Source organism: Periplaneta americana, chromosome 3, assembly GCF_040183065.1.
Source record: "Periplaneta americana isolate PAMFEO1 chromosome 3, P.americana_PAMFEO1_priV1, whole genome shotgun sequence".
NCBI classification, from domain to species: Eukaryota; Metazoa; Arthropoda; class Insecta; order Blattodea; family Blattidae; genus Periplaneta; species Periplaneta americana.
Window position 1 is genome coordinate 35671881 of NC_091119.1, and position 12939 is coordinate 35684819.

General features: G+C 36.2%; 1 protein-coding gene across 7 annotated transcripts in view; it reads left to right on the forward strand.

Moving 5' to 3' along the window:
* The first annotated feature begins 255 nt into the window (after positions 1-255).
* LOC138695921 (NACHT and WD repeat domain-containing protein 2) overlaps positions 256-12939 on the forward strand; it is a 138501-nt gene continuing 125817 nt past the window's right edge. The window contains exons 1-2 of one of the 7 annotated variants that reach the window (XM_069820286.1): positions 256-1820; positions 1914-2351. In XM_069820286.1, coding sequence (XP_069676387.1) covers positions 2284-2351 — 68 coding nt within the window. In that variant the 5' untranslated portion in view covers positions 256-1820; positions 1914-2283. Of the gene's footprint in view, positions 2352-12939 lie in introns of all 7 variants that reach the window. The other 6 variants (XM_069820287.1, XM_069820289.1, XM_069820288.1 and 3 more) reach the window with 6 other exon arrangements.

A 12939-nucleotide genomic window follows, 5' to 3' on the forward strand; every position in this document is an offset into this window, starting at 1 on the left:
TTAACAAATTGAAACTTTGAGCATAAGCGAAACCCTAGACATCCCTTCTGTGTAGGTCGCAGGTTTGGTGATGCATGGGCTTCCTCTTACTCATTTAATAGCAGCATCCACGGCGCGTGCGTATTCCTGATCGCCGTATGACAGACCCCATCGATTATTTTACAGGTCCAGGAAATGTAATGCAGCCAACATCGTAAAACAAAACCTCACTACTAAGCGAACATTGTCGATATAAAACATTGCGTCGTGGCTGGATGTGCTTCTGCGGGTCGCTCTGGAAGGCTTTAAACAACTTTCCACGTGACCGGGATGGCAGCGGTTCGTCGCTAATGAAAGTAATAGCGGAGTTTAATTTAAGAGTTCTCAAAATAAAGTGCAGTGGATTAGCCACACTGAAATAGCTGAATCTGACTTGTGGTCGTGTCGTCAGAAAGGGCGAGTTCATTTTCAGCTCCGGGAATGCGGGCCACACTTTCGCTAGTATTCACTGTCGTTCACTGAATGATAAAAACATAAGAGAAAACGAAAGAGAGCAACACTGTTTTATTTCAGTTTTCAAAATTTAGCAGCAATATAATTTTGTCCCTCGGTTTGCTGGCATGATTCGGAGTGAAGAGGTGTTCTGTATAATTTTAAATACTTGACACAATATTCAGCAAGTGCGGTGCGTTACATTGTTTTGGTATAAGTTGATACGAGTTGTATTCTTATGTGAAACTATGTGTGAACAATGCTTGCTTCAAATGTGAGAGCTGTGAGTGAATAATAGACGATTTTTCGCTTCAGCAACTTAAAGTGTTCTACAAATAAGCAATCAACCGGCAAGATTTCAAGATGGCTACCTATACTTCGCGCGCGTGTGGAAGTAAGGTCATTTATGGTCGAATAAGGTCATGTTATCTAACCTTTTATCAGTGTCAAGGTTGAACTGGTAAAATTTCTTCCGATCGACGTCTATTTACGAAACATGTTGTTTGTTAGGTTATGAGACTACTGTCGTTCTCCGTGAGTAATTTGTTTTCTATATCCTGGCTGTTTGGTTTCCGAGTGGGTATAAGTGGCTTGTAAAGAAATATCCTGTTGCACTCTGACTTGGTTCTACACGAAATTGGATTCAGAACATTTTTATTGCGGTATCAATATTGTAGACTAAAGCATGCTTCACCTGTTTTGAGATAGGTCATGGAACGAGTCATCAATATGTACATACAGAACACGAAGTGCTGGAAGCCATAAATCTGTCCGCTTACAGGTAGAACCCAGCCAATAATAATATTTACTTCACATGAAACCCAGTACGGAAATTGAAAACGTTGAAATTATTCATTTTAGAACAGTTAACTCTTATTTAAACACATTAGATTGCGTAGCTTATACAGTATAAATGGATAAGGTTCATGCTCTATATGAAACTATGCGCGTAAATGAATCGTAACATTGATATTAATGTGAATTCATTTAAAGTTTAATAATTAATATGTGAGATTTTTCTAAAACTAGATATTTGCATGCCTTCATCGTTTACATTCTGCATTAATTAGTAATAATTTTTATAGCTACTCTTTTAACATAAAAAATGATTGAATTTAATAACATACACGAAAACCGTACTAATACTTTCGTTTTCTTATGAGTCAAAATCACGTTTAAAACTGCTGCTTTTTCACAGCTGAGAGTGTATGATAGGAATAGGCCAGTCTTGTGAGTTTTATTTTGGAACTGGTTCTAAATATAAATTATATTAATATAGAACATTTAGAGTTGAACATATGACGACATCACACGGGAAATCTTTTGAAGTGATCGTCATTTTAGCTTAGGTAAAGCTCCGTCCTTAAAATTAAACCTTGACCTTCTGAAAGTTAGCGTAACATGTTGGAATGCATCCAATATTTTTGTTGAACTCTTTTTAGATGAATCATAGTGCAGTGTTTCGGTTGATCCCATTAGAAGAGAAGATGGCGCATTATCAAATCTATCTTCAAATTCCCATTGAAATGCACGTTAATAATCGAAGCGGAGTTATGTGGTATCATTATACTACCATCTATTATTGATTACTCACACTAAGCTCGAAGGTCTGCGTACACGGTGATCGTACCTCCATCAGATTATAATTATTTCATATTTCGTACGTGAAATGCCAGTTATCTTGCGGAACGTTTTAATTATAGACGCGATATACGACGTTCCGGGCAAGAAATGCAAGAAATGGACTTTGAGTAAAGAACTACCGACTGATGGGAGATGTGGTAACTGAGTAAACAGCTGAATTCTTCCAACATGGGCAGCAGTTGCTCTTCGGGGCAAGCTCATAAGGACAAAGACAGCGTCTCGACTAGATCTGAAGAGTAAGTATACAAACAACTTCATTGACTGTAATCAAGAGTTCAAATGTGTGTTATTTGTGTTTTGGATGGGGACGTCCTGTCTGTGGAAAGTGAGTAAGCTATGCCAGTTATTTATCACTCATCCTGTTGCACTTTTTTGTGTGACAAAATTAAGCATAAGAATGTAGTATAGTCTAAAATGAAGGTTACTTCATCAGGGTAGCTGGAATAGGTTTGAATTAATTACGAGGGTATATCTCTGTATTCATGCATTTAGACCAGTGCTGCACAACCCGCGGCACGCGACTATGTTTGCTATGGCCCGATAGTAAAGTTACAAACTTAAAATTATATATATATATATATATATATATATATATATATATATATTTGAACAGACTTGTATTATTAATTACTATAAATTACAGTAATCACTAATTATTTATATATGTATGTAAATTATTTATTATTGGAGGATGTCTGCGACCCTCCAAAAGAACATTTTTTAAAATATTGGCCCGCGGTATTCATAAGGTTGAGCACCCCTGAATAGACAGACTGAAGATTTATTGTCGACGTTTTTCTACTCCTGAGGTTTTTCGGACATAAATTGAATTCCTGAAAACACATTTTTTGATTATAGTAGGCAGTGGCGTACGCATATTTTGTCAAGGGGGGGAAGTCATTCTTAAAAGTGTTTTACAATTTACATTATAGGTATTTTAAAATTTGTGTATTATTATTATTATTATTATTATTATTATTATTATTATTATTATTATGTTACGGTATTTATTAATATTATACAAGGACATCACTTTATTTTTACCAACATTTTTAACATTAACCTGGCTATACTCGGAAACACTGTTTCCCCCTTCCATTACAGGAGTTTGGTGTTACTAGTGCAATATGTAAACGAATCATTTTACTAGGTATAGGAGGAGAGAAAAGTAGTGTATCCATTTATGTTGTAGGGAAATACGATATTACGATTTTCAGTTTGATCATCACTTTTACGGAATTTATCAAAATACAGTGGAGTAGTAACATTTTTTTTCAAAAACTCAATTTTTCAGGCGGCTTTGTTCGTTATGAAATGTCTACTTTATTTAGCACAATTATTGATGTTATCATACAATATAGAGAGTGCATTTAAATTGAGGGGGGTCATAAGTAAAGGGCTGTAAGTGCACTTGTTACTTTTGAGAAAATGGGGTTTAAATATTTAAGCTTTCGTAAAATCGGTGAAATTTTTTATTTAAATTTTAATGTGTGATGCGATTAAAATATCCCTTTGCCACTAAAATTTTAGATACTTCAGCTTACACTGGATGCACTTAACTCATGTTATTACAAATGGCACTAGTATTCCTTTGCTTCTAGCCACCTCAATTAAAAATAAGCTAATCTGAATTTTTAAACAAGTTGCTGAAAATGGTTGCCGTTCATTACAATGCAGGCTTCAATTCAGTACGCATATTATTAAAAACATTTTGAAGCATATTCTCTGAAATTGAATTTATCGTTTCTTGAATATAATTTTTTAGTACGATATTATTAATATAGGTTCTTTCTTCTATGGAAAACGCAATCATATTTATGAAACACACTATACACTGCAGTGTTTACTTCACTGCTTGAAGACTTCGAATGCAACAGCGGCCGTAAGGACATTAGTGAAGGGGTGAGAGTGAAGTACATTCAGAAATGCAGGTACAATAAAAATGCAAGTAAAAATAAAATTATGTCCCTGTACTACGTACTACGTACGTTGATATGGTTGGTAGGTAACAGGAAATGACGCGTAGTGTTAACAAATGAATCATTTATTTATTAAAGATAGTAACTTAGTCGTGACAACACAAGTAACAGTTTTTACAAAATGTTAACGAAAGGAGAAAAATTTTCGCTTTGGAGACCGCTTACGAAAGCGGTTAAAGTGCTGTACTGAGGAAATGGAGAGAACATTTCGAGTCAAATCCATCAATACGTAAGGCTGTTTACAATTTAATTCATAAATTTGAAACTGAAGGTTCTGTTTTGAATGCACCTCGCAGTGGGTGACCTAGGACAGCACGAACTGAGGAAAATGAACTCAATATCTGTCTGGCTGTTATGACTAGTCCAAAGGAGTCCACAAGACGATTAGCGGTAGAGTTTCCAGAAATTTCATGTCGATCAATCTAAAATATATTGCATCAGCAGAACTTCAAAATATACATTCCACGCCTAATACAGGGACATTATTTTATTTTTACTAACACTTATAATATTAACCGGGCTATACCTTTTGATTCACGGTTGAGAACTGGAAACATCGTTTGCTATCCCTTTCCACGACTGGAGTTCGATGATACTGGCGTAAAATACAAACAAATCACTTTACTACGTGTAGAAGGGAAGAAAAGTAGTTCATCCATTTACGTAAAGTAGGAAATATCGCGATTTTGAGTTTGATAATTTTCATTAGGTTTTTCTCTAATAAAAATACAGTACTGTATTAACAATAAGTGTTTTTACCACGAACTGAGCTATCCATGCGGACATATTCATTATGCAGTGTATATTATACTGTCTACAGCACATTAGCGTACAGTATACCTAGAGAATGAAGTTAAATTGAAAAATAATCATAATTTGGATATTTAAACACAATTTTGAAAATGGTGGCCGTTCATTTCGATATAGGCTTCAGTTTTTCTTTTTTTTTTTTTTTTTTTTTTGCATATTATCGCACTATAGACTATTGTACCTAATTCCAATTACCAGTTTCGTCCTTCGTACGAGTAACTCATGTTGAAATAATTCTGTACCTACTCTATAAAAGAGTACCTTACGTACTGTAAATTCAGTCTTCACATCTGCCCGATCCGAAAAGATAAAATTACTTAGACATGCTATCTACTGTCCGTTCAAGTAGTTTTGTCGCAGGGTCGTAAAAAGGAGGAAAATCATGTGACAATTAACGAGGCTCTTTTATTTAAGTTATTTTAAACAGTTTGTATAATAACAATTAGACGTCCAATTCCTAACAGAAATTAATGTTTTCAGAAAAGAGTTAAGAGAGCCCAGCCACTAGCCTTTACAGAGGGGCGAGCAGAAGCGGGTGGGGGAAACCGGAAAGCGACATAGACAAACGGACGACAGTACTTGTGCGAGAATATGATTCAATATTGAAAGCGCTTTCATCACTGGAAAACGCGAACATATTTCTGAAACGTACTATACTCACTAACTCAGTAGGCCTACTGTTTGTGTTTACTATAGCGGTAAGGCGACTTTAACTGTATACGCTTGGTTCTGTGTGAAGAACGGTTGGAAATTTACTAGTGGGGGGGAGTGAAGTACATTAAAAAACTCAGGTACAGTAAAAATTGAAGTAAAAATAAAATGATGTCCCTGTATATGGGTTGCTGGAAGATGATCCAGACAGGCGGCTGCAGTTTTGTGAAATTATGCTCGATCAGTATCGATTTGACCAGAATTTCTTTCTTAACATTTTGTGGTCTGATGAGGCCACATTCAAATTATCGGGATATGTAGACCAACATAACTGTGCGTATTGGTACACGGAAAACCAACAATTTGGACAACAGCATTCAGCTGTGTTTGCATATGTGTCAGAGTGTTCCAGGTAGTCTTCAACGGTGTATTGATTAAGAAGGGAGACAGTTTGAACATAAAAAGAAGTGATGTGTACTGTAATTTGTTGGTACTGCCTGTATCATGTTCAAATTATTCAAAATTAACATAAATGAAATGTGTCCAGTTAGTTTTGCGCCATTCTGTATATTCTTTCATTGTTTTCTGCCAAGGGCAGATCTTTCACTGCAAACCCAGCATTCTCCAATCTTTCCTATATTTTGCCTTACTCATAGTCTCCGCATACGAACCATATATATTGTAATGTCGTCTATCGGATCAGAAACTCTGATAGAATTGATATTTAACCCTTGCGGTGAATTTCGGTGAAGTCCGGAGGGCCTAATTAGTATAATCCTGCATTTGGTTATTTTAAGTACAGGAACATCATTTTATTTTTACTTTAATTTTTATTGTACCTGAGTTTTTGAATATACTTCACTCTCACCCCCTCTACTAGCAAACTTCCAATGCAATCAAAGTCGCCTTACGTTAATAGTAAATAGTATTGAGTTAGTGAGTATAGTATATTTCCAGAAATATGTTCGCGTTTTCCAGTGACGAAAGAACTTTCAATACTGAATCATATTTTCGCACAGGTACTGTCGTCCGTTTTCCTACTTCGCATCCCGGTTTCCCCCATCCGCTTCTGCTCGCCCCTCTGTAAAGGCTAGTGGGTGGGCTGTCTTAGCTCTTTTCTGAAAACATTAATTTCTGTTAGGAATTGGACGTCTACGTAATATTATAGAACTGTTTAATATAACTTAAATAAAAGGACCTCGTTAAGTAATTAACTGTCACGTGATTTCCCCTCTTTCTACGACCCTGCGACAAAACCACTTGGACGGACACAGTAGATAGCATGTCTGAGTAATTTTATCTTTTCGGATCGGGCAGAAGTGAAGATTGAATTTACAGTACGTAAGGTACTCTTTTATAGAGTAGGTACAGAATTATTTCAACATGAGTTACTCGTACGAAGGACGAAACTGGTAATTGGAATTAGGTACAGTAGTCTATAGTGCGTTAATATGCACGAAAGAACTGAAGCCTGTATCGAAATGAACGGCCACCATTTTAAAAAAGTGTTTAAATATCATATTATGATTATTTTTCAATTTAACTTAATTTCTATATTGTACGCTATGCTATAGACAGTATAATATATGCTGGATAATGAGTACGTCCGCATGGATAGCTCAGTTCGTGAGTAAAAACACTTATTGTTAATACAGTACTGTATCTTGATTAAACAAAAACCTAATGAAAATTATCAAACTCAAAATCGCGATATTTCCTACTTTACGTAAATGGATGAACTACTTTTCTTCCCTCCTATACCTAGCAAAGTGATTTGTTTGTATTTTACGCCAGTATCATTGAACTCCAATCGTGGAAGGGGGTAGCATACGGTGTTTCCGGTTCTCAACTGTTAATCCAAGGTATAGCCAGGTTAATATTAGAAATGTTAGTAAAAATAAAATGATGTCCCTGTACAAGTTAGATGCACATGGATCATACTAGCTTCGCTTTGAATGGAGAGCTCTGACTCGTCTCCCCGCTCTGCTTCGTGTGTTTACATCTGCTTATTCGTGTGTCTGCCTGTATATGTATTGAACAATGAGAATAGTATACTAGTCGCCTGGAATCTGAACGCAAAATCAGGGCTACATGCCGAGTATGGTAGCAATTCGATTCCCTTAATTCTTTGATCTCTTTCTATGGTTGTCCGAGTGGCATGAGACTTCGTTTTGTCCTTTGGAAGATAACTCTATTTCGATTAACTAAAGCCGGGTAACGATGAAAGAGTAATGGAACGGAGAAAAATTCTCTCCGGCACCGGGATTTGAACCCGGGTTTTCAGCTCTACGTGCTGATGCTTTATCCACTAAGCCACACCGGATACCACCCCGGCGTCGGACAGAATTGTCTCTGATTAAGTTCCAACTCTTGGGTTCCCTCTATAAAGCCGGGTAGCTTTCTCTCAAAACTTCATGAGAATAAATATCCGCATCGACTGCACATCCGTTTGGGACAAACGCCCGGTGAATCACACCTTCAAAATTTCACCAGACACATAACATTACTAGAGCCGAACCGATTTTGTTTAACGACGACTTTGTCAAGCTGATGGGAATCGTGTCATTGCTTTGAGAGTATCAGAATTGTGATAATACAACCATTTTTCATCACATCTGAGAATTCTTCTGATAAATCTATCATCCGTGGGATTAGCAATGTTGTGCGACCGTCACTTAGGTCGCACTGTTTGCTAACCAGATGACTACTGCGTTCGTCTCCTGCTCACAATTATCAGGATTTCTGACACCACCATTTTACTCAACAATGGAAACGAGCTGGAGCTCTCAGGATACTATAGGAAACTACATGGTTACTAAACTTAATCTGAATTGATTACAAATGAAAACACTACTTGATTTATTATGAATTTACAAAATATATATGAAAGTTAATTACAAGATATTTCATTGGATGACGCTGACGCCATGCCGCTACCGTCTTTCACTTCCAAGTCTCTCGATTAACACTCCGTCAGTCTCTACTAACTACCGAATCTCCTCACCAACACTTTTTATGTATCGTTATCGGTTTCCCGCTCGGGGTACCGACCACGCCATCCATCAGGTGAGATGGGGTTAAACCCCTTTTGATTTCACGTACTTACAGATGTCTTAATCAAACATCTCTTACATTCAATTCGATTCAATGCAATATATAGCGATAAGTCGCTTTGATGAGACTACGCGCAATAAAAGAGTTCGAACAATGCGTGATATAATTTAACCAATTAAAATGTATGCTTTGTTCTACTGGACCAATGCGATTAGTCCAGCAATGATCTGTGGCGTAAGAATACTTTTATCGTAGCCAGTGATTTACCATATGCGCGACAGACTCTATAATGCTGGCTAAGCATCTATTTACTTTGCAAGCTGGGATTGCATTGCGCTTCTTAACCGTGTATTTCGCTGACACTGTTCCTGTTTCAAATTTAATACTCCACAGGAAATCATGCTACAGGACGCTCTTTAGCCCTGGGGCATAATAGGAATAAACTGATGACAGAATGATATCCACTCTGCGTTGGGTCTATTCAGATGTCAGATCATGAGGTACAGATCTGCAACTTCTGTATGATTTTCTAAGCGTCTTAATGTGGCGATGTATTGTTCTTCTGATAACCTAATGTAATAAGTGGTGGATTGGCAACCATATTCGTACATCAACTGTTTTTCTTATGTAATGTCTTGAAAACAGGCCTCGTTTTGCCGATGTGCAGTTGATAGTTCAACAGGATGGCGCACCACCTCATTTTGGTGTAGGAGTGAGGGACTTCTTGAACCAGCAATCCCATGAATGGCCATCGTGGCACAACAGAATGGCCTCCCAGATCATGCAACCAGATATGTGATTTTTCACCGTGGGATATCCTAAAAAATTATGTTTTTGCTCAGAAACCGCAGGATCAGCATCAGTTGCGAGAGATGATCGAAAAGCCATTCGTGAAAATCGATTAAAGTGGTCAGTTAAGTTCTGTCATCTGTAAATCAGTGCCTAAACGTTGTGAATAGTGTATCGAGAAACAGGGCCTCAATTTTGAACAATATCTGTAAAGGAATGTATAATCAAATGTAAATTGAATGTAATTAAAAGTAAGGAAGTGTTTAAGGAAAACGACTTTTCGTCCAGTTTGTATTTGTCTAAAAACAACATGCAGAATTGCTGCTACAGGCTACTAATATATAATTATACATAGTGTCCCAAATTGATGTAGGTACTATACACATTTTGAAACACTATTTCTCGGCAATGAGATGATACAGAAATACGATTTTTGCAGTTTTCTATTCCTTAAGCCCATACATGTTCAAAATGGCCCCTTTCCGCCACAGTACACTCCCAACAACGACGTACAACAGAGCGACATACCAACTGGATTGCTGCTAATGGAATATCATTACAGGCATATTTAATCTGAACTCTTAGTTCCCCGTGAGTTTGTGGCGTACACTATGTCTTTTAGAGCTCCCCATAGGTATAAGTTTGCAGGGGTTAAATCCGGAGATCGAGGCGGAAGCTCCGCAACACTTCCTCTTCGTCCTATCCATCTCTAGGTCGTCCTCATTTATTGCGTGGACACGTCTCGGAATGTAAGGCTTCCATTTTTGAGCTCGCAAAATTCGATGAACACTGAATTTGCTGATACCAGTCTCACGAGAACATTGCCTCATTGACTTCTTTGGGGATTGTGCGAAAGCCTGCATGACTGCATCAACACTCTCGTTATCGGTGGAACTTCTCTTTCTTCCGCACCGCCCTTTCAACACATCTTGCACCGTTTCGTCGACTTCAAACTTGTCTCGGATTCTTGTGATAGTTAACCTTGTTGGCGATTGTGTTCCAAATTCAACCCTCCAACGTCGTTGAACCTCAACAACATTCTCCACTTTCCAATAACATTTCAGTATCCACTTACGTTCATCGAACGATAATTGCACCGCCATGTTTGTTTATAAACAAATGAACATCTTTCCATGCTTTCCACTGCCTTCTGAATCATAAACTGCAAAAATCGTATTTCTATCTCATTTCTTTGCTGTGGAATAGTATTTCAATGAGTGTATACATCAATATGGGACATTCTGTATAATATGATATATGATTTTTGTACATGGTTATTTAACGACACTGTATCAACTACTACGTATGGGCGAATCCAGAAATGCATATGGAGTGTTAGTGGGAAGGCTGGAGGGAAAAAGACCTTTGGGGAGGCCGAGACGTAGATGGGAAGATAATATTAAAATGGATTTGAGGGAGGTGGGATATGATGTTAGAGAATGGATTAATGTTGCTCAGGATAGGGACCAATGACGGGCTTATGTGAGGGCGGCAATGAACCTCCGGGTTCCTTAAAAGCCAGTAAGTAAGTAAGTAAGTAAGTAAGTATCAACTACTGGGTTGATTAGTGTCGATGGAATTTGTGATAGCGAGATGAAATGAGAGGAGGCCGAGGATTCGCCATAGTTTACTTCGGTTGGGGAAAAAAACTCGGAAAAACTATAAATGATATATGATATGATATGATATGATATGATATGATATGATATGATATGATATGATATGATATGATATGATATGATATGATATGATATGATATGATATGATATGATAGTTAATGAGAAGTTTGGAGGGCGCGTCGCAAACTATGGCTATTTGTGCCCTTATCTAAAATAAATAAAAAAAAAACAAATGAGATGAGGTGAGATACGGTACGATTTTATTTTTCATGATAGTTAGAGTAGTCTATCCTTATGGTCTTATCATAAATATAAAGCATATATTTATGTTCTCACTATAGTTTGGAATTATCACTCAAATCATCCTTGCAAAACATAACTGGAACACGTAACAGTGGGTTTGTGATCTCTCGTGTGCGGAATATTAAACAGCTCAGAGTGGGCGATGGTCGCGCTACCCGTGATCACACTTCCAGTTCTCCATACTAACTTATTTTCACTTCACAAGTCTAACGCCGAGAGGGGATTTGTACAGGCGGCATACTGTGGGTGTTACCGGCTACGTGGAAAAGTTCACAGAGCCAGCTTTTCTGTATAAATAATAATCTTATTGTGTCATTTTACAAATATGATTTCTTAGAAAAATCTATCAAATTAAAACATAATAAACAGTGAAAGGTAAATCATTTATAACATAGGATATTTCATACAGTATACGCCTACGGTAACATTGATTTATAAAAAAGTATGTGGATATGATAGTTTACTTTGCAATCGCAATGCCTAATTTACAGATTGTTTATGATTTGTTTACATCGCGTAAGCTAACTTAATTTTCTTTTCCATTTCTCTTTATGCTTATCTTTTTTGTGTAAAACTATAGCCCTAACATAGACTACATATGTAAAATAGGGCTAACCCCCATTGGAGATACAATAATAATAATAATAATAATAATAATAATAATAATAATAATAATAATAATAATAATAATAATAATGATGATGATAATAATAATAATAATAATAATAATAATATGTGGATATGATACAAACATATAAATTGTGTCTAAAATTTGTTGAATATAGGCTAGTCGTTAGTAATTAATTAAAGAACTTAAGTCAGTACCTACATTAACAATATGTAAACGGAATTATTATTATTATTATTATTATTATTATTATTATTATTATTATTATTATTGTGTATTACTATGTAGAAAATTCATAGTCTCTGCTTCATATATAAATAACATTACATGTGGCATTTAGTAAATATAAATTATTTTGAAAAACATTTATCGATTTATTAACAAATGGAAACAGTGTAGTGTAGTACGTTATACTATTACATAACTATAATTTTATGTATGACGCTTGCCTGCCGGTCTGAAGTTGCGCTCGGGCGCGGGTTCGATCCCCGCTTGGGCTGATTATCTGGTTGGGTTTTTTCCGAGGTTTTCCCCAACCATAAGGTGAATGCCAGGTAATCTATGGCGAATCCTCGGCCTCATCTCGCCAAATACCATCTCGCTATCACCAATCTCATCGATGCTAAATAACCTCGTAGTTGATACAGCGTCGTTAAATAACCAACTAAAAAAATTGTGTTGAATGATGAAGTCCTCAATTTCTGCGTGAAATTATATTGAGAATGAGTAAGTTAATATAATTAATAACCCTTTTATATTAAAGTGGCTTTTTAAGAAAGAAGGTTATTATTATTATTATTATTATTATTATTATTATTATTATTATTATTATTATTATTCCCGGCTAAGATGATGTGAGACAGTAACGACCACCTGGTTTAATACATGTTTTGGATGATGATGGTTATTGTTATTATTATTATTGTTATTATTATTATTATTATTATTATTATTATTATTATTATTATTATTATTCCCGGCTAAGATGATG